A 23215-nucleotide genomic window follows, 5' to 3' on the forward strand; every position below is an offset into this window, starting at 1 on the left:
AGTTAGGATTTTTATTAAATATGTGAATACTTATAAGGATTTCAGTTTCATTTACGAACAGCATTTAAGCAATTATTATTATTATTATTATTATTATTATTATTATTATTATAATATATATATTTTTTTTCCCGCTTTCGTAGAAGCGCGAAGTGCATTTTACAGTGCCAGCACGGCAGGGTCCGGGCATTTCTTGTCCGTTCCCCGTGGAGGGCTCCTCGCCCTGTGGGAACAGTAGTAACATAATTCTGTGATACCTATGTAAGAGAACAACATTTTCTAAAAGTAATAGGAGCCTTGAGCTCTCATTGTCAGAAATTTTTATTTCAAATGAATGACTTTACAAAAAAATCCCTATTTCCCCTTCCATTTTTAAGCACTATCCATCTAGTGCAGATTTGCACCAGGAATAGGGGCACACACTGTACAAATGTTCACCATTTGCTTAAAAAAATGCTAGGAACACCAATGAAACAAACAAGGAGCACAATGTGCATCACATCTCACGTAGCTTGGGCACTGACTCTGACCTGTGTCTCACACTGAGCACCGAGTCTGTGCAAATCGGTAGGACAGAGAATGAAGCATGCTATGAGGAGGGCAATAATTGGTTAGGGTTCCAAAAATATGAGCGTTGCAGGGAGGAAATGGTCATGTAGAGGAAACACGCTAAAGAGGAAACTTTAGAACTGTGCGTAAAGGGTTTTGGTTGGGACCGGAAAATATGGACATTGTTGTTGTTGTGGTCTTCAGTCCAGAGACTGGTTTGGTGCAGTTCTCCATGCTACTCTATTCTTGTGCAAGCCTCTTCATCTCCGAATAACTACTGCAACTTACATTCTTCTGAATCTGCTTAGCGTATTCATCTCTCGGTCTCCCTCTACGATTTTTACTCTCCACGCTTCCCTCCGATACTAAATTGGTGATCCCTTGATGGCTCAGAATGTGTCCTGCCGACTGATTCCTTCTTCTAGTCAAATTGTGTCACAAATTCCTCTTCCCCCCATTTCTATTCAGTATCTCCTCATTAATTATCTGATATTCCCAGCTAATCTTCAGCATATGGACATAACATAGAGGAAAACATTATACGGAGGAACGTTATAAGGAGGTTTCACTGTATGCAGTCCTTCAGGGCAACCCCTTCTTCGGTACTTGAAACATTTTCTGCATCCTAAAAGTGGACAGTTGTGTTTGTACATCTTTCCCCTTTGTCAGACCTGTTCCCAGTTACTCTTTTTGCTTCGTATTTATACGGCCTATCGATTGTGTTTCTTTACTGCACAATAGTGACGTTTGCCAGTTTCTTGTAGGGTTTTGTCTCCCTTGTGAACCCCGACCATTCTTTCTCCACTTTTCTTCTGCAAAAGCTTTATTAAGAGTATCCTGTTACTGCAAGCACATTAAAAGTGAACTGACTCTCGACAACTCCTTCCACACAGTTTGTCTAGTACACAGATGACCGTTCTACCGAGTAATATCTACTAGACAGCTCCCACTGACTGGCTCATCTTATAAACTACCCTCCACACTGGCTCACTCGCAGTAAATGTATAAATATCTGTCTCACATTTTATCAAATCATCATATTCTTGCAAGACAAAAATAATATAATGAACAGGTAGTTATTGATCTGTATTTATCTTCTTGTTTTACAGTTTAAGTGTTGAGGGGTGAAATTAAGTCATAGAAACTGTTTAAATTGTCAGTCTGGGTTGTAATGTTTAAATGACTGAAACACTGATTTTCTTTTACTGTTCCTGATTTATTTTGCCATTTTTCGTGTATCAAAATGTAATAGTTCTCAAATTTCCCACCGCGCATTTCTTCATATTTAGAGTCATATTTTTAATGCACATTATTCCACAAAACAGAGATGAAATTTAACTCTGTGTACCCCAACTGTAACTTAAGGCAGACTGTCTGCCACCACATTATGATAACTTACTACCAAAGACTTCTTGTGTCAGAGATGATGTCTCAAAGAAGTTACACTGATCAATTCTGGGACATTAATTTCATACATTACAAAAATAGTTTCTTGCACTGTTGCAAAATCAAAATATAACTTGTATTGACAGTAATAATTATTTTTGTCTGATTTTGTTTTAAGTTGAACACGAAAATACCTGGATGACTAGTTTTTCAGAATGAACATACTTTTGTTTAAAAAAAAATGTACTGAAAATTTTCATAACCATCCAATAGGATAAAGGAGTAAGAATAATGAATTAATACATTAAAAGTCAACACCTCTGCAAAATTACGTAAATATTGACAGAAGATGGGATCGAGCGATTCGTTAACAGGGAGACCGGTATTGATAAGAGTGAATTTGAAAAAGAGAAAATTACCGTTGGGTTGTTACAGTCTAAGAACTGGGTTATTATTAGATGCCATTCAAAATACACTTTTGGAACCCACCTCATTTAAGGCTGTATAGTCTTGGGCCTAGTAACTCTAAGGTCACTTTCTGCCATTTTCCATTTGTCCATTATTTCTCTTTAAACTGCTTCACAATATCTTTCCAGTTCCTGAATTCCTTCACATTAAAAACTCTCCATTTCCCAGCATAACCCTTTAGATATCCTTTTACAAATTTGATACTCCTTTATCATTCTGTGCCAGTGAAAAACTGTCTCTGAATATCCGTGAGAATACTGGAGTAGTTTCTGGAATCAGCTACATACCTAACATCCATAGAACTTCCAGCTGCTATTTTATTTATTCCAGTGAAAATCAATTTCCTTACAGGTGTATTTTCTATTTTATTTTTACCTTTAGTCTTGTGAACGAACAGTCAATTTCAATACAGTATTGTCTCATCTTCAGGTACTCGTTACGCGTTCCTTATAAATTGCACACTGTAGTGAAAGGCGTCACCAATTCTGTGTATCATTCTCCATTAATTCTAATGAAATAATTGTCTTCTGTTCTTACTTTCTTCAAAATTTTTCTGTCAGTTTTAAATAATATAGGAGGATTATTATGTGAATGCAGGGTACATAGTCTGGGCAGTTACTGAGCCCACATTGAAAACTCATAGTTTTTATACAGTTGTAGTTTACAATATTTGTTGTCACTTCTGCAGTTTTTCACAGAACAGAGTACTTCCAGGTTCTCCTCGATGTTAATGTCTCCGTGTGGCACCTTAATGATGTATGCTGACAAGTAATGAAACACGAAACAAATATTTGAACTTGTACAGGACATCATCTACATACAATTTAAATCTTTTAGGACTACTCGTTCCATTTAATTATTATTAGAACTATAACAAAACTACCCTTATAAAAACTTCCTCACTTACAGATGATGAGGGTGCAAAAAATGTCACAACTCCAATGTTTGTGATTATTTGATAGATGACTTTTACTTTATAGAAGAAACTCCTCCCAGCATTTTCCTGTTGTAATTCGGAGTAGTGGCATGGTCCGTCCTTTTAATTCAAATAGATACCCACATTCCTCAAGCTTCTCCCTCAGATCCAGAGGGCGGGTACTATATTCTCTAACCTCACTATCTTTACTAGTAGTCCTTTCAATGCCTTTAACATCGGTGTGACTAGCAGTCTCTGCCACCTTCCTTGCAATTTCTTGTAACCTACTCTCCCGTGCACAAAATCTGCGAGTACCGAATATAATATTTCCATTTTCCCAGCCTTATATTGTTGAAATATTTCTTTCAGTTCAATGATTTAATGACTGTTACAGCTCACCTGTCTCTTTAGAGTTTAAAATTCCTGTTTTCTCGTAATTCAGCTGCTACTTCCAAGAAACCTCCTTCCCTAATTTCCTACAGGCATTTACATTGTAAGGCATTTCCTTCGCATTACTGTGACTTCAGTTTGCTGTGTTTCTAAACTGATATCGACTGGGTCTTTTCGGCTCTTGACTCTACAATATATGATGTTCCAGTTGTTTGTGAGGTCTGTTTACATTAAGAATTAATTTGGAAAATCCATCCGAATTACGTCCATTGGAAGCTACGGGAGCAGGTGACGAGTTCTCTGTTCTTCTGACGTCAATTACTTAATTCTTTATTTCAACTGTGCTTTCTGAAATTTGACTCTTTTATTTCGATTTGTATCAGCAGGCATAAATCCTCAGTTAAATCTACTGTCAATTTTTCTCTTCTTATATTTTTTTATTTCATCGTGGTCACTTCTGACGGTGCTTATTGTTACTTTAGCTCTAACATTTAACAGATAAATAGTTAAGTTTGCCTTTTCTTCCTAATCCTTTAATTGACACAGTTTCAAAAACACACTTCAGTGGTGATTCAGTTTGACCTCATTCACCCGTACACTAACCTCTCAGCTGCCCATCACAGTCACCACTGTCTGCTACTGCACATTGAAAACTGTGTCTGGGATTGTGTCGGGCAGAGGCAGTTGCAGCTGCAGTTTCGCCCAGTGACTGTCTACCGCAAAACTTGGACAAATACAGTGAAGGAGCAGATGTGAGGTGGACCTGTTTCTCGGCAACCACTGCCGCTGTAAATATCAGTCTCCTCGGAAACATATTCACTCCCATTTTTCTGTTACGTTTATAAGCTATTATTTCCAAAACATTAATGTGAGCAATCACAGACAGCATCAAATTTAGCTCCACTAATTTAGTTATTGTCAACTTGGTGTGTGTGTGTGTGTGTGTGTGTGTGTGTGTGTGTGTGTGTTTTTTAAATTGTACTACCTGAACAGAATTCCTTATCTGACAAACATTTTTCAGTGAAATAAGAAAGCAATTCACAGTGATAATAGTTAAAAAAGAAAATAAGGTACAAGTTGTGCATGCCATTTTGGAGTTCATTTATTAATATCTGTAGTCTTTGCACCAGGCACAGTACTGGCCATTTTAGGATACATGGTGCATGAACTTGCTCTGGCTCCACATTAAAAAAAGCTTATGGAAGCATATTAAATAATGGTCCATTAAGATCACATACATATCACTTTTATGGTAACTAAATTTGTCATTACCTGTGATTGCACTACTGGTAGAAATAGAATGTTAGTTTCAACAGTTCTGTGTCACGTGTCGTTACCTCGATGACCGACACACGACTGAGCAGTGAGATCGGGACAGTATTTGACTTGTATTTTCCCTTCTCTGCACCCACCTGCAGGATCGTTTGTGGAAGTGGCATACAGGGTTCCGTTAGTCTCTAAATAAAAGATTAGAATAGCTAGATGAAATTAATTAGAAAAATCTTGAAAACTAACCTCATATTAAAGGTTAGATTTTAAGCACCAATTGTACATTTTACAAGTCCACAAATTCCCTCCACATAAAGTTCTGCTACCCCAGATTGTGGGCAACCTCGACAGCATCTCCGAGTCGGAGCCACAGGCGGTGGTGTGTGCCACGAGAGGTAGCAGTCACTGTGAGGCAAGTGTGGGCAGCCTGCCAGGCGTCCGGAAATGCCCCAGCATTTCTCCTGTCTTCTGGCCGGACGTAGTCAAGCTCCGTCAATACTGGCAGTAGCAGACAGTGTCGCTCATTCTCGTTTTGAATGCCTCTTCTCAGGTTTTTAATGTCACAGCACAGCCTCCTGGATTGATTGTCTTTCTGTGTTCCACAAAATCACAAATGAGATTCATTCAGTGCCTTCAAAAAATGGAATCTTTCTTCAACTTCTCTGGCTGACTGAAATTTGGCCAGCTCTTTTTCGTGTGTGGAGCGAGGCGGACGACTCGGCACTTCCGATTATTGTCCGGTCCCTACAAGCCGAGCCCCACCGTAGGCCCACTGTTAGCCTGTCAAGTTTTGCAGTTCTCGAAGAGAGTTTTGGAGGCCCAAAATTGTGGTGCATGTGTTACTCTAAATTTTTAGTCACCGTCTTCTGCAAAACAGTCCTTGAAATTTTGCGTAAAAGTGTCTGACAACTGAGATAATGTGATACAGGGATCTTAATGAATGTTTTTCATAATTTTTGTACCCACTTGTCACCACGTACATGCTGAAGGTTACTCCTGTCACCTCGAAACTACTCGTCCTTCCACTGTTAACCGTCGAGGTGTGAAACCTTCACTCCCGGTGCAGATTTTGGGCCAAATGTCAAAGCCTTTGAAATCTGTCACTGCTAAAAAGTACTTTATTCACGATGTTTCACTTCTCGACGGGAAAACTTCGGGAATGTATTTCTCTTATAAGGAGAAGCAGAAAACTCTAGTAAATGTGAGCTCTAAAATGCATACATTCACACCTATGGTCATTTGTGCAATAAAAGAGATGTGTTTCACAATAGCAAAGATCAACAAGTGCTCACAGCTCTTAACGTATGCATTTTAGAGTACATGTTTACAAGGAAATTTTCTCCTCGGTTTGATCCACACTACCTCCTCCCAATACATGGAAAGCAAAGAGCTTGCAGTAAGAGAGATTTGTTTCACAATGTTGAAAATAAAATAATGCACATTGCTCTTAAGATGAGCATTTTAGAACCTATGTTTACTAGACTTTTTTTCTGCTCGTTATATGAGAAATCTGTTCCCTAAGTTTTGCCATCGAGTTTTGAAACACCCTGTATTACAGACATCTCATTCTACACGGTCTTCAGTTACGTTCGTGAAGAACGAGTAGTGCAGGCGAACACAGAACGGCACGACTTCACCGTATCGCAGGTCCGAGTGCACCACCCCCTACGCGAGTCCGTGTAACGACTGTTCCATTCCACGTCACTGTGCCCGGACCACACCGAAATGCTGGTCGGTCCCAGGACAGTGCACGTGTGTGCCGGGTGAGTGGATGCACTTTCGTCGGCGGCCAAAAGAGGGGGGTGCCGACAGTACGTATCGGACACGAATGTCACCCAGCTCTAGGAGGAGGAGTGACCTCTCCATGCAGAAGTCTCATTTGAATGGGGATTACACGGACCTGCAGTCGCTTCCCATCTCTCAAAAATCTATTCGAGGACTGCCTCCAGACGGGGCACCGTACGAGTGTCGCATAATACAGGGGGTGCCGAGTGCGGTCCATCGATCTCCACTCCCCTCAACTTGTAACTGCAGTGCTGACATCTCCCCTCGTGACGAGGTAGAGGTGATCACGGCGTTTGAGGTGCAACCTTGCTTACCTGTCCCTGCCGCACTGGCGGAAGCTCCGAGTTGCAAATTCTCGTAGCAGACTGAGATGCCACTCCTGTGCTTCTGAACTCAAACAAAAAGTGGTATTTTCTGTCTAGGAGGGAATATCACACGAAAATACGTCAGATGCACCATTAAAAAGCTATATTGTAAACAAAGTATACGTCACACAGGCAACATCATTGGTTCTATTGTAACACAATCGATAACTTCCGAAGAAACAAACTCGGGTTTTCTCGAAGTAAGTGCTCGACAACGAGAACAACTTCAGAGTTCCACTAAGTTAAAAGTTCTTAAGCTGGTCCAAATTGAAGTCTGAAGACTAACATAAAGTTTCCCAAATACTGGAACAAATTTAAGTTCTGAGGTAGGAATCAAAGTTAAAGTCTGGAGTCTTATGCAGGCATTAAAATAGAAAAATTGTAACGAAATTACAGCAGCGGATTTTCTCGGGATCGTACTTCGCTGACGGCATCCCGACGAAAAAATCGGAAAAATTTCTTTGCACATACTACTACTGCTAATTTGGACTCAGTCAAAATGGCAAAGAAATAGTAAATCAGGTATACTGAGGCCTCCCAGCACGGCACCGTTATGTCGGCAGAGTCGGATCTCCCAGTGATGTGCAGAGAGTTGCCCGCATAGTAGCGAGTGATGTCCCGACGGAGTCTTCCCGGAACTGCTTGCCGTGTGGGATCTGACTTCTGGAGCCAGAGCGTGAGCTCGAATAGTTGCCTCGTGGAGCGATACCCCACGTGCGATCGGTTCCGAACAATTTCCACAGAAGTAGGGAATAGCCCGGCCAGTGCTAACCGATCGTAGCTGTGTGCATCCCTCGGTGTGCTGACTCGGCTGCCAGTGCTGCCGTCTGTCAGATAGCAGTGCAGTTCACCAGTTTGGTTGTCAGTCTGTCAGCATGCGGCCTTTGATATCGTCACAGTAATATATGTCTTGCAGGTAGCAGTTGGCACCTTCTGTACGTTTCACTGCACCAAAAAGTATTAGAGTTTTCATGTTTCGTCTACACTGTGTCATTCTACACTTTAGTTACCTTAAGTCATCCTTGACACGCGAGGTTTCGAAGTATCTCTGTCTTCGACTTATGCGTGTTTTGCCGAAGCGGCACAAACACACAGTAAGGGATCTGTGATGTGCTGCCACTCCTCTAGCCGCTCGCTTCTTTTTGACGCCACCTTCGCTACTCTTCTCTTTTTGCTCGTGCTGAGAGTGGGTTCAGAGTTTCAGATTTACATTTCAGGGTGGAGCTGGAACTCCGGGCAGAACAGCCCGACATCTGCAAAGGACTTCAAGAAGTTCGTCGTCATACGTGTGGGCGGGCCCAGCTCCGGATCATCCGAAGAGAAGATGGACTCTCCCACAGGTACGACAGGTAGCCGGCAGTCGCTGTATCGCGTGTGGCTTTCGCTTCTGTCTCTGTTTAGAAAAATTGAGTGTAAGCACTGTTCGTGAAAAATATGTGATGTTTCTGAGAAGTGAATGAGTGGTTAAAAGATTACTTGCTCTGAAATGGAAAGGTACCAAATCTGACCCCCTTTCATTCTAAAAGTAAGCTGCCCAGTAACTGAGGAACCACCAAAAATTGAGTATGCCGCTCACACTTTGCTGTGTCACCTGTTTCATTAGCTGGACAGTACTGTTTTTCTCTCCCTCTCACTGTCGAGACTATTCGGCCAGGTGTTTTGGAGAGTGGATAGTCTTTCTATAGGTGCTATCACTGACTGCACTTTATGTGTGTGGCTCCGTAAATATAAAGTTATTTCTCATAAAGAAAATGAGTCAGTTAATGAATGGTCCCCTGCTCCTGCTCCCCCTTAAGCACGATGCATTTAGAGAATCTGTTATCATATTTAGGTTCTTGTTGTTGCACACAACTTGACACAGAAAAATATGTAAGAACAAACACTAAATAAGAACACATTCTCAAAATGTGTTACGCTTGTAAAATAAAATAAAAAAATTTGGAAAGTACGGGTAGGACACGTGCCCTAAAGTTCTGTACGAACTCGATTGTGTATATAAATTTTCATCCGTCTCAAAAATTGAGAATCTCGACGATTTTTGCGTGATGATATCGACGCAGATACTGGTCCCGAGGATTCAGGGACCGTATCAAAATATCTACAGTAGTTCCTGAGGCTAGCCCAGAGCCACAAAAAGAAGCGAACAGGAGACTTCAGTTTATACGTGTAGAGAGAGAAGTTTTAATAATTTTTTTTAATTTACTTACTAAAACATGTTTACAACCTACAGTTTATGATTGCACGAAGTAATACACTGATCAGCCAGAACATTATGACCACCAATCTACTATTGATACAAATGCGTCCAAGCAACAGCAGCGTCATCTGGTGACGAATGATTGCTAATCGGGCACTCGCACGGTGCACGTAGTATTGCCGAGAGTGCTGTTCGTGTGTAGAATGTAGAAGGCGCGCCATCTGTGTGCGTTTGAGCAAGGTCAGATTGTGACGGCCCGGTGACTCGGCACGAGCATTTTAGAAACTGCAGAACTTGTCGGGTGTTCGAGGAGTGCTGCGGCGAGTGTCTTCGACGCGTAGCAAAATGGAGGTGAAAGCGTGTTCAGATGTCATCCCTCATTTACAAATGTCATACATCGTAGGCTGGCAGACTGGTAAAATAGGACGAGCAGTGAACTGTGGCAAAACTAACATCATAGTTTAATGCGGGGCAGAGTACGAGTGTGTCTGAACACACACTTCACTGAACACTCCTAATGATAATGATGGGACTCCAAAGCCTATGTATGTGCCAATGTTAACACCACGACATTGGCAACTGTGACCGAAACGGGCACGTGACAATAGGCACTGGACATCGGCACTGTGGCAGAGCATTGCGCGGTCTGACGAATCCCGATACATTCTTCTTCGTGCCGACGGGAGGTGTAAATCTATCTGCTTCCAGGGGAACATCTCCTCGGCACCTGTACTACAGGACAGAGACGAGTCGGTGGTACCTCCATCGCATTCTGGGAAACACTCACTCGGGCACCTGTGGGTCCAGTGGAGCTCGTGCGAGGCACTGTGACACTCGAGGAGTATCGTACACTGGTTACAGAACAGGTACACCCCTTCGCGACAATTACGTTTCCCGACAGCAGTGGCATTTTTGAACAAGATAATGCACCGTGTCACGAGGCCGGGAGTGTGACGGAATGGTTCGAGGAACACAGTGGCGAGTTCCAATTGATGTGCTGGCCCCACACCCGTGCCAGATCTGAATCTCGTCTACACATCGAGGATGTGATTGAATGTGGCATCAGAGCTCATTGCCCTCCCTCTCCGGTCTCCCTAGAAGTTTATGTGAATTAGGTGACTTTAGTGTGCAGATGAGGTGCAAGCTCCCTCCAGCAACCTACCGAGCCCTCATTTATTCCAACCACGATGCGTCACTGCTGTTATCTGTGCCAAAGGCGAACATACTGGCTATTAGGTAGGGGTCACAATGTTATGGCCGATTGTGTGTTTTTTTAATTACGCTTTAATGGCAAAATGATATTTTTCATGTTATAATTACAATTTAACATTTTATGCATTTTTTCCCTGTTCTTGTACTGTAAAATGTTGCTTCTTGCCAAATTTCATGATTCTAGGTGAATGGGAAGACCCTACAGGTTTTAATGAGTGAGTTTGCGGGTTCAAAATATGTGACATAAAAGGTTGTATCTTTTGATTGTATTGACTTGGAAGCTCAAATGTTTTACTTTGCGAAGGAACCATAGATATTTGTATGTAACATAAATTTCACTGTAATACATCTACATGTTCCTGAGAAAAAGTTTTCTTTCAGTTGGACAGACAAGTGAACCTATAAGGGTTCCACTTTTACCAACTGAGATATGGATCCCTAAAAACATCCATAAAGTGACTGTCAGCAAAAGTTAATTTTCTTTATGAGAAATAAGCTCATTTTATTGTCACTGTCAGTACATTCAATATTCATCAGCTACACCTCCCTCTCCACCCCCCCCCCCCCTCCACCTCTCTCTCCACCCCCACCCCCCCCCCCCCTCTCTCTCTCTCTCTCTCTCTCTCACACACACACACACACACACACACACACACACACACCTCTTTCCTTTCCCGTATCCTCGCCAACTTAATGAGAAGGATCAATATGTGGATGAGTGGAAAAGAGTGCCCTCCCACGAATTTTGACAACTGGATGTGCATTGTGCATGTTGACAGCACACTCTGCTCCCGGTCACAGGTAGCCGCGTCTCGCTGGTAGGTCCCGGCACAAAGCGGCCGTCGGGCGGTGGTGATGCTGCGGTGCCGCCCGGCAAGAAGCTCTGCCCTGAAACTCCCGCTTCCTCGACCACCTCGCCCTCGTCTGCGTCGTCGACGCCTGCAGCTTCGCCCTCCCCTGGCCACTTCCCGGCTGGGTGCGGAGAGGTGCAGTCTGGGCCAGCTGACGGCACGTCAGTAGGGAGCGCTTCTGCAATTGCCGCTACTGCTGTGGAGCACGAGAAAAAGGTTTGCAATCTCACTGTGTACAGTTTCGTTTTGTATTGAAAGGACACACAAATTTGACTTTTGCCAATTTGTATCTTGATAAATGAAACCGAGTGTCTGACGCATTAGAAAATCTTTGATAAATATGAGAAATCTGCATTGTTTTGGTTTGTTTGATAAAGCTGCCACCCAAAATGATGCTGTAATTTGGTGTCCTCTGCTATCTGACACATTGTGCTTGAGAAACAGGGGAAAGAGTGTCACTGAAATCGTACAGGATTTGGGATGGACGTAATTAAAATAAAGACGTTTTTCGTTGCAGTGGAATCATCTCGAGTAATTTCAATCACCGACTTTCTCCTCTGAATGCGAATATATTTTGCTGATGCCGACCTACATAGGAAGATGTGACCGTAGTAATAAAATGAGGGAAATCGGAGCTCGCACTGGAAGGTATAGGTCTTCTTTCTTTCCGTGTGCTGTTCGAGATTGAAATATTGGAGAATTATTGTGAAGGTGGTTTGAGGAACTTAAATTTGATTTGCAGAGTTTACGTGTAGATGTAGAATGTTTCAATGTTCTACTGTTCATTTGCTTACTCAGCCGTGTATAATGTACTACAGTACAAAATGACGTCAAAGATATACGAGTGTTTGACTGTCACAAAACTTTTGGGATACCATCGTCCAAGCTGACAACAGTTGCAACATTCGGACTGGTGCCAGTGTACTGTATGCAGGGAAGAAGCGAGACCCAGCTAGGTGAGGTCCTACATTTTGAAGAATAGCTACCAAAATGGCTCAGTTAGTGTAGAGGAAAGAACATACCTGATGGAGGTTATGTACTTAAAGAAAAGTCTATCGTCCAGCACTATTCTGGGCAAGACATCAGTGGTTCTGCCGATGACCAACACTGTCCAAAGACGGCCGATCTTTTCAAAGCAGTATTGCAATATGTGTGTGGTCTTGATGGAACTGATCTTGACACCTGAGCGTATGGACGTCGGATGATGGTTGGCAGTGTTCAGAACAGTTCGTTTTCATTGGTCGAACGGGCGACATTCTGACATCTGAAACAAAGATCGTGAGAAACTTGTGAGTTTAGGACAAGAAATAAGGAGTTTGTGGCATCCTGAGGATGAGAAATATAACAGGTTTATGCCTCAGAGTTTGTGGTCTGAAATCACCCGAACAATTAAAAACTTATTATTATTATTATTATTATTATTATTATTATTAATTGAACATTATCTTATGCATGTTCTCTGACTGTCTGGCTATTTCAGCTTCATGTCTGTAATTAGTGCTAAACGTCATCTGCAGTACAAGTACAATCTGTATTGGAAAATTCTTGCCTAGATTATAACCTCAAAGAATTGCGTGTTCAAGTGAGAAAGGAGCCAAAACGTCGTGCCAGCTTTCCGATGTGATTGGTGCTATTATGGCAGCAATGGCTCATGTAGTCCAAAATGGTTACAGCAAAAAGGAAACAGAGAAGACTTAAAACGACAGTAGTGTGTCCTCTTCTCTCCAAAGTAGGGTAAGTTCATTAAAGTTGTCACTGACCATGTAGGACAAACATTTGATTTTACTCTGCCAAAGGAACGGACTGGCTTTAGTAGTGGGGTATCACAATGGGCAAGTTCCAGGTTGTGAGGAGTGATTACGAGTGGCCGCTCTGTGTAAGATTCATCTGTTCTCGAGAGAGATTTTGACTCAGTTTTGGCAAAATGTGTGCCACCAGCTCTCAACAAACGAGGCGTCGCCCAGCTGCTTGTGTTAGCACGAAGAATAGTATGTACATCGGTGCTACAACTTCCCAGCGTAGCGATAAACTCGGGTGAAGAAATTCAGAATCACCAAAATTATTCACAGCACACTCACAGGAAGACATGGGGAACTGGAGAAGTAATACATGTTAGTGGGACACATTGGGAACACTTTCGCTCTTGCTGGTGACATTGTACCATTTGCACAAAGGCAACAGTGAGGGAGAAGCGCAAGTTTTATTTCAGTCGACGCCATGTGCCAGTGAGGACGATGAAAATTATGACTAGGAATAACACGACACCTGGCCAGGAATCAAACCCGGGCCTGCTGCATGGGAGGCAAGCACGTTACCACTTAGCTAAGCAGTCGAACAAGGTGGTTAGATGAAATGCGATATCACATCTGTTGTGCACCGCTGGAGGCTTTAATGTGTTGACGAGTCTGGAGAAGTGTTAGAGACTATTAGATGGCTGGGAAACGACGTAATATATTGGAGTGGGAAGAGAAGATTCTGATGACATCTCAAGAGAATATTTGAGTCACTAATGTTAAGTTACTCTGCCCATTTTAATGCCTTCTGTTGTATACATTTTATTAATCACCAAATCTGTGTGTCGGCAAGAGTTTACATATGATTTGTATTCATTGCAGGTGGATTTGAAGATGTGCAGCAAATATCCGGAGCTCTTTGAACCACATAAATTTGCACCAAAGGATCTTCTCGCATTACTTAAGAACTTGGAAAATGAAATTGGAGTGTGTGAGCTAAGTCTTCAAGAGGAAAATGATAAACGCAACAAGTACAAGGTATTCTGTGTGTTATTTTTAAGATGCACATGTCATTTTACATTTTAGTTATTTTGTATGTACGCTTGCGAAGGAATTCTTCTGCAAAAAGGTTATATCTTGTAAATAGAAGGGACAGTTGTCAATCTTTTTATATTTTAGGAATTACTAAAGCTAGAAGCTGAATTCCGACTTTACTGGGCAGACAAAGTTTTGAAGTTTTGGGTAACCTGTGTAGATCAATGGCATGTGACAGGGGCACCATTCTAATGCTTTAGACGACCTGGAGTGTGGTGTGAAACTGGATTGCATGCAAAATTCACACCTCTCTCACATCAGTTGACTTATTTGCCGCACAGCTGATCTTCTCTGGATAGCTGGCTTCATCTATCTCCAAAACCTTCTTCTCCAAAGAATACTGCTGGTTAACGGAATTTATCAGACTCTCTCTCTCTCTCTCTCTCTCTCTCTCTCTCTCTCTCTCTCTCTCTCTCTCTCTCCCCCCCCCCCCCTCTCTCTCCCTCCCTCCTTCTCTCTCCCCCTTCCTGAAATAAGTGATACTCGCAGAATACTTTTCGTTCAGTCTTGATATAGTTTAACGTCCACAAATAACAAATTCATTACTTCTAACATAAGTATTAGAATACTTGCAAGTCAACTGATTCGTCTTGCATTAGACTCGATTAGAAACATCTCCAGTATATTTGATTCTACAACCACATAATATATGAACCTGTCTTGGCTCTAGCAAGTCCAATACGTGAAGTTTAATTAACAGTGTTTCAACTGTCCTTCTTTTTTCTTGTTACAACAGTCAATGATACAAAACACCATAAGATATATAAACACACCTTGTTCTTGCAATACTGCTTCCGTGGCGCGAGCGGCAAACACTTGTCGATGCCGTTCGACCGTCACGTCTACCTTGTGCTCGTGACTCCTTTCCAGCCTGCACACACAAACACGTGTCGCGCAGTATGTATGTTCTCTCACATTTATTTTTAAAATATTGTGTGTTCGTGACAGTAGAAAGAAGAGTGGTTCCAGACTTTACGCGGAAATTCTCGAATCACTACAGCGTTGCTCGTCTGTGGGACACTGATGACCACAACATAGGAATGACCATTTCCTCTGTTTCAATTTGAAAAATTGTTGTATACCTCGACACACACTAGACAGTGCAATCTGTGACAAATTTTACTTCTTATTGACAGAGTCAATCTTTTCCATTTTCGACAGTCACTCCATCGGTTTCCTCTACCTTGGAATGTGTGTATGTGTATTTCTGGTTGTGCCTTTGTATTTTTAATTTTATGTTGTTCTGTACTCTCATACGCAACCTCTTTTACATTGTATTTGTAAGTGTCTCCTTATTTCTACATTTTTTTCCCCCAGTCTTCTGTTTTTCGCGAAAAACTCATTTGTACTGTCCACAATCTTCCGTCTTTCTTCTTCGACTAGTCACAGTTCTGTTAAACACCATTTTCAGATGGGAGTATATACAGTAGTTACTAACAGGAACTAAATATAACTGGTACCATTAAGTATTTCGAATTATACGTGTTCTGTCAGACTACTTTTCCATAATGCGAGTGGTAACTATTTCTGTACTCAGACTTTTGTACGTATAGAGAACAAATCTTTTATCTGTTCAGTCCGTACCAGTTTTACTTGATTCTCCAAACAGTACATTCCGGTCGAATTTATCAAAAACCACCTCTAGGTGAACAAATGCAGGTTACGTTTTCCTGTTCACCTCAATTCTTCTTCTTAAAATCATTTGTACTTCTGTTACAACTTCACGGTCTGTCTGTGGCAGGTGGACGACTGCCGGCGGACGCACAACTACGACGAGTTCATCTGCACGTTCCTGTCAATGCTGGCACAGCAGGGGCAGCTGGCGGACCTTGTGCTCCAGCACCAGGTGCAGCAGCACAAGAAGTCGCCGGCACCCGCTCGCACGCTCCAGAGGTGAGCACCCGACACTCGACGTCTGGGACAACGTACGGCATTGTATTCTCGAGAAGTCTTCTAGCCACTCACGTCTTTGTATCCTATTCTGTGCGCTCTGACCTTCGTTAACTGTCTGCAGTGGTGCACTGTGTAGAATGCTCTATGTAAATGTAGGACACTGTAATCTTCCTGTCATCCTCCGTCCACGTTTAGCAGGATATCGTGTAAGAGAAAGGGGAGCTGAGTTTCACACGAAAGGTGCTGTATAAATCTCTGCCAATTTGTGGGCGGAAGCTTTTCTGTCTTGTGGAAATTTATTATATCCGAACTTGGAGTATGCCCGAAATTCTGCAGTGAACTGATGTTAAGGGTACTGGCCTATCGTAATGTGTGACCGTTCTTTTACCCTTCACATGTACGAGAGTCGCTCGCACCATTTTCCAGTCGCTCGGGACTTTGCACTGGGCAAGAAATTCACGATAGTGCGAGCTGAGTGAGGTACCGGTGCCAAAAGGTACCCTCTGTTGAACCGAATTGGCATTCCTGGTGATTTTTCGACTCTGTCAGTAGCTTCTCGACACTAAGGATGCCTACTTCTGTGTCTTCCTTACAGCAATCTGCGTGACGGTATGTCTGTATGATATTCCTGTATAGATGACTTTTTAAAGTGGAATTTAAAGCTTCTGCTTTTCTTTCTTCTGTTGCCACACCAGACCAGTTGACAAATGACGAGATAGAAGCCTTTGGCCCATTACTCATTTTATGGACACAATTTTCTCTGGTTCTCAGTAAAATCTATCACTGAGGTTTGACAGTGGATGTTGATGTAGGCTTCACACATTGATCTTTATATCAGTAAATTTCTACCGACTTTTGTGTGTCAACAGTACTGTGTTTGTGTTTGAACTGAGAGTGCAGCAGTCTGTACTTTTGTTAGTAAACAACAGTGGATCCTTTCCATCGTGGCAGTTAACAATGAATATAAATAAATGTAACATATTGTGCATATATAGAAGAAGAAATCCACTACCATAAAACAACACTATTGATGGAACATTACCGAAAACAGTAACCACCGTAAAATATCTTGGAATTTCTAACGGAACGAACTTAAAAGTAATATAATGTAAATGGACAGATTAAAAAATCTACATACCAAGAGGCGGCAGCGGAACACGCACACAAAAGGATTGAACCTTTCCTTCTCATCCCATCCGGTAAGTCTCCCTTGCCCCGGAGTTCTGGGGTGACTTTTCTAAACTGAACCCCTTTCCCTAAACCTCTCCAGTCCTTTCCCTTCACTCCTCTCCCGTCCCCTTCGACTCTTCCACCAGGAGAAGGAGCCACTGGCTCCGAAAGCTTTTGAAAGTTCAGTCCTTTTGTGTGTGCGTTCCCCTGTTGTCGTTTGGTTAGTAGATTTTTTATCTCTCCATTTACATTATATTATCAATAATTGATTATTTTTGTTGAACTTCAGAGTAATGACTACATAAAATGGAGGAAAAGTAATTGCCAGACAGATTTACAGGAAGAATCCTAAAGAAATGTAATTTGATTGATGCTTGAGTATCACTGATCATTATGGGACCGTTACTGAGTAGGATAAGCAACTTTTTTCGAATGATTCTACAACCTTTACGGCAGAATTTAGTGGCCGATAACAACATCCGACGATTAACTAGTGTTTGCTGAGGTCGATTACACTCACATCTGATAACATCATAGGCGGACTCAGTTTTGACCTCAATAGGTGCATTAGTTTTGTCTATTGCAATGAACACTCGCCTTTCTGTAGTACCTATTGACTTTTTTTTAAATATACACTTTGTGTCTTGTTAAATATTTTGGAGTCTTCTACTTCAGGTTTCATCCAGCTCTTGGTTCCGTGTATAATTTGACGATGCCATCTTTCCTGGAGAGAAATAAATTCCGGAACTTCATTACAAATGCTTAGGTGATTTACTGTTAAAATTTTGACATTCAAAATGTCTTCATCCAGAAAAGCTCGTGTCTGTGGGAAGGGTCCCAACGGTGCAGGCTGTGAAGCAGTCATCGAAGTCGGCTGCACTGTGTTGTGCGACACACTCGACTGCCAGATGGCCGTCCTGTCACAGGCAGCTCGTTGCGGTCGTTCTCAATTAAAATTCCACACCGTGGCTGCAGGTTCATTGGTAGATGATGTGGCTGCTTTCTCAGGTAGCCTACTGATGATGAGGTAGGAGATGCCTGTAGCACTGGAGCAGATGGTAGTGGGAGGATGTGCGGGACAGGTCCGACATCTGAGACTATCACAGGGGTATAAGGCATGGGGCGAGGGATCGGGAGCAGGGTTGGAATAGGGATGGACGAGGATATTGCTTAGGTCAGCTGGGTGAATACTGTAGTGGTAGGGGTGGGAACGATAATGGTGAGGATCTTTCTCATTTCAGGCCACTAAGAGAGGTAGTCGAAACTGTGGCAGACAAAGTGATTCACTGGCTTTGGTCAGTGGTTGTACAGAGTCGTGAGAGGGCACTTCATTTGTGGCCAGTCAGTGTGTAAGTGGGGGTCAGTAGGTGACCCGATAATCGAGACACAAAATACCTGTTTCAGTCTTCTAAGGCCTCGGCGAGACCCTTGGCTTATTTGGAAAGTGTCACGGAATACTCGTCACTGCAGGTGGCTAGGCTCCAAGGAATTTCTGAGTGCGGAATGGGTGCCAGCTGTCAAAATGAACTCATCATCAGTGATCTGTAGGTTTCGTGCGGCCAGAAGCACAGAGCAACGACATCTGCGAGTCGAAGATCGACATTGAGTGAGGGTCGAAGATCGACATTGAGTGAGGTGACTCATCGGGCCGAGGAGGAATGGGTGAAGTGTTCGGGGGGGAAACTGTCGAGGTTTTAGAGTAAGGTGGGGGCTGTGAAGATATCGTCGGTTAATGTTGACTAGGTGAGAGATTTGGGAGGAGTTTTTCTAGGAAGGGTTCCTCTATATGACCCACAAATATGTGGGCATAGGAAGGTGTTGTGCATGTGTCTGCAGCCATACTGCAGATTGGTCCGTAGGCGACACCTTCCAAGGATAATTAATTGTGGCTGAAGGTGTGTTGTTGGTCATAGTGACCAGAAAATGAGTGTGTGGCAGCAGTGTCATGGACATCTATCCTTCCTTCCTCCCGTCTGTGTGTGTGTGTGTGTGTGTGTGTGTGTGTGTGTGTGTGTGTGTGTGTTAGATAACTGTTTTTCCCAAAAGTAGCCACAGAAGAGTAATTTTATCATGTGCGTGCTTTTAAGAGCTTTGTGAGGTTGCATTTTTCCTCGTGTGGAAAAGTCATTAGAGTGAAGTAAACTGAATTCTTCCCTCATTTTCTTCTGTGTTATCACCGTAAGAGACAGAAGTCTGAAACAATTTCTAGTGACTCTGAAGTGAAGGAGAATTGCATTTTGATAATAATCAGATGGTTGTGAACAATTCCATCATCTTAAAATTCATTTGTAACTGTCTTATATGAATTTGTTAAAGGTTACTTTACAACCCAATCCCAAAAGCAGATCTGACGTTGAACCCTGCCTTGAACACTCCCAACCATGATTCCAGCTTGACTCACCACCACTACCTCAGAACCATCCCTTACAAACCTTCCAAGAATTCCTCACATCAAGCATTGCTTCACAATCTTTCCTCAGGTCCTTACAACATGACCCTAACCTGTCCTCAACAGAACTGCAGACTCTGCATTCCCTAAAGGCTGATGACTCCATCATTATCCTCCCAGCAGACAAAGGAACTACCACTGTGGTACTTGCCCGAAAGGAGAATGACAATGAAGGTATATGCCAGCTGTCTGAAACCTCTACTTACAGCATCTGTCATCAGTATCCCATCCCTGTGATTCAAACTGACCTGCAGTCCCTCCTTAAAACCTATAGGCCCACCACAAGGACTTACACGTAAGATCCACAAATCCTGACCATGCTATAACAGCTGGTTTCAAAGCTCTCACTGAATGTATATCTGACTTAGTTGATCAACAACTGCAACCTGTAGTACAAAGAATTCCCTCCTATATTAAAGATACAACCATTTCCTTGATCATCTGAAATCTGTGCCCGTCCCACACACCTTGTACTTGTCACCACTGACGCCATTCTCCAAATTAAATTTCACACAGTCCTATTCTGAATCCCCTGCCACTTTACTTGATGTTGATCTCATCCTCACCGAACACCAGCCACACATTTGTGTCCACATCAAACCTAGTAACAAACAACAGTGCTTGCATTTTAACAGTTGCCATCCTTTCCGTGTCAAACTTTCCCTCCCATACAGCCTCGGCATTCGAGGCAAACGTATTCATTCGGATGCAGACTCTTTACAGCAATACACCGTCACTCTCACTTCAGCCTTCACTGGACTCATCTCCCTACACTATGCCTCCTACTTCTGTGACCATCCCCACTGTAAGACTTGCTCTATGCACCCTCCCACCACCACCTATTCCAGCCCTGTAATTGGCAAAACGTATACTATCAAAGGGAGCGCCACCTGTACGACGACATATGTCGTGTACCGGCTGTTGCCTAAACACTGTTTGGCCTTTTACTTCGGTGTGCCTACCACTCAGTTATTAGACAGGACGAATGGGCATAGGCAGAGGGAGTATACAGGCAACACACAATATGCTGTACAGCGTGACAATCGTGACCACGGCACCTGTTTCACCACGCGCGCCATCTGGATTCTCCCCCAGACACCAGTTTCTCAGAACTCCACAGGTAGCAACTAGTGCTACAACGTGTCCTCGGTTCTCACCTCCCACACGGCCTTAATTTATGTTAATTCCTTCCATCTCAGCATTTATTCACAGTAACTACTCCTTTCTTCTCCCTTTTTCAGTTTTCTGCATCATTCATTTTCTGACTTGCCTATTTTCCGCAATCCCCCGACCTGCCTCCGTTACGTGCAATGCACTTAGCTTTTCACTCTTATTAACTCGTGCATGATGTTTTAGCAGTAATCTCTCGTTTTGAATATTACCCTGTCTTCCACCTTTAAGCTATCTGATTTTCAAATCTCGACCAGTGCAGCCCCGACAATCAGTCTTTCCTTCTCGTCCGATCCGACAAGTCTCCCGTGACCCAGGGTTCTGGGTGACTTTCCCTTCACCCCTCTTCCTTCCCCTTCAACTATTTTGCCAGGAGGAGGAGCCACTGGCTCCAAACAAAGCTCACGTAAGTTAAATCCTTTTGTGCGCGTGTTCCCTTGCCGTCGCTTGGTGAGTAGATTTTTTATCTATCCATTTATATTATGTTATCAATAATATTATTTTTGTTGTTGTACTTGTTCGTGTGTTTGACAAGGAGAGTGGTGTGTTTGATTTTTTCAAATCACCTGTACGGTGATGTAGGTTAGGGTTCAACCCATCACACACTGGTCGACCTTCGTTTACTAGTAATCACTGAAAGAGCGCTTCAGAATTTCACGTGATTGTCTGTAACCTTAAATATAGTACCGATACACGGACTGGAGGGGTATGGGGTCGGTTAAGGCGTATTCCTCACATTTGGAAGGTTGTGGGTTCCAATTTCCTCAGCTGCTTTGAAATTATTTATTTTCTAATCTTCACATCATTTTAATCATAATACGAACTTTTTGATTTGCTCTAATTTTTTCTTGCTTTCATTCTTCTTTCATTTGGAATATTTTTTCATGTGCTTTTTAATTATTAATTTGTATTAAATTTCAGTTTAATTTCTTCTGTTGTAAAATCTTATATTTTTGTCTATGTTTTTGCATTCATTATTTTAATTCCCCATTTCACTTGAATTTCGTGTTACAACCCCTTCTTTCATTTAAATCTTTATCTGCATTATTTTGTCCATAGTACCACAAGAACTTGTGTTTCAAATGTTTGTATGACGATTATCGTCCACAAAAATATAAATGTTATAACAAAAAATACATTTTTGACACCATTGCACAGTCAGTATAAATACATTATTTCATATTTCGTTTTTAATTGACAGGTCAGCATTTTCTAATGGCTAAATATTATGATAGGTAAACAAAAGTAATTGATTCTACATGGAGAAAGAGTGAAACAAAGAAAAAAGTAAGAGCAAATATGGAAGTTAAAAGTTAAAACGACATGCCCAGTTCTGTCTGTGCGAACGTGCCGGATGCTACGAAATGCTTATGTATTTTTAAGAAACAGCCTTAGGACTGAATTTCTTTTCATTATATGCCATAGCTACTGTGCTGCATCAAATTAAGTAAAACATTGCACAAAATTTTAAAGATTTTCGCAGATGTAAAAATGCATTGTGTAAACTTTGTGTATGGCTGATTTTAGTGCATGCATTCCAATGAATTAAATTTAGATAAAATATAAAAATTTTATGTAAAATTGAGAGCAGAAGGATATCTGATGTCGTTCTCGAGTTGTGGGGGTTTATATCCGAAGGACGGTCGTGACACACACACTTTCACATCGCAAATGGTGTGGTCGTAACTATCATCGTGTCACATAAATGATTCGAGATATAGACCCTTCATTAGGCTGTTACAGTCCAACAACTTAGATGTCACTAAGGCTGTCTGCATTTTGACCAGAAAACGACCACGATGTACTGTTGTGAATGGACTTCTAACGATCAGTATTCAGGGGCCAGCAGCCAACTTGTCACATCCTTACTGTAACTATTCTCCTGGGGGCTCATAACACACTAATTAATGTAGGTTACCAGTCTGCTTATACTAATAAACCATTGCATCTGTCTGTCTGATTACGATAATCTCCAAAAGTACTAGACAAATTGTTGTGGGGTTTTTGCAGGTAACTCGAGTGTAGCTCAGGTCAACACATAGGCTTTATTTCATCAAAATCCTCTCCAGGAGGCTGACAGCTGTTTTGTAAGTTCATGTGTGACACACACAGGGTCACGAGCTATTGTGGCGGTTTTTTTGCTTCCGGGCTTCATTACCTTCCCTGTCTGGCTTTTTGGTATTCTGTTTTTGTTCCTCTTGCTTCTTCTCGCACCTTTGTTTTTTGTCATTTTTGGTCCCCTTTTGGGGTTTGACCTCCCCTTCTAAATTTTCTCTCGTTAGTATGAGCTAGCTTGGGAAGAACACCTTAGTAGCAT

General features: G+C 42.2%; 1 protein-coding gene across 2 annotated transcripts in view; it reads left to right on the top strand.

The window, feature by feature from the left end:
* Positions 1–23215, top strand: part of LOC126106906 (ubiquitin carboxyl-terminal hydrolase calypso) — a 199011-nt gene that overhangs the window by 159518 nt on the left and 16278 nt on the right. For both annotated transcript variants that reach the window (XM_049913323.1, XM_049913324.1), the window contains 4 exons: positions 8346–8468; positions 11339–11604; positions 14004–14159; positions 15958–16109. In XM_049913323.1, the coding sequence (XP_049769280.1) occupies positions 8346–8468; positions 11339–11604; positions 14004–14159; positions 15958–16109 (697 nt within the window). The remainder of the gene's footprint in view (positions 1–8345; positions 8469–11338; positions 11605–14003; positions 14160–15957; positions 16110–23215) is intronic.

This window comes from Schistocerca cancellata, chromosome 10 (genome assembly GCF_023864275.1).
Source record: "Schistocerca cancellata isolate TAMUIC-IGC-003103 chromosome 10, iqSchCanc2.1, whole genome shotgun sequence".
In the NCBI taxonomy this organism is placed as follows: domain Eukaryota; kingdom Metazoa; phylum Arthropoda; class Insecta; order Orthoptera; family Acrididae; genus Schistocerca; species Schistocerca cancellata.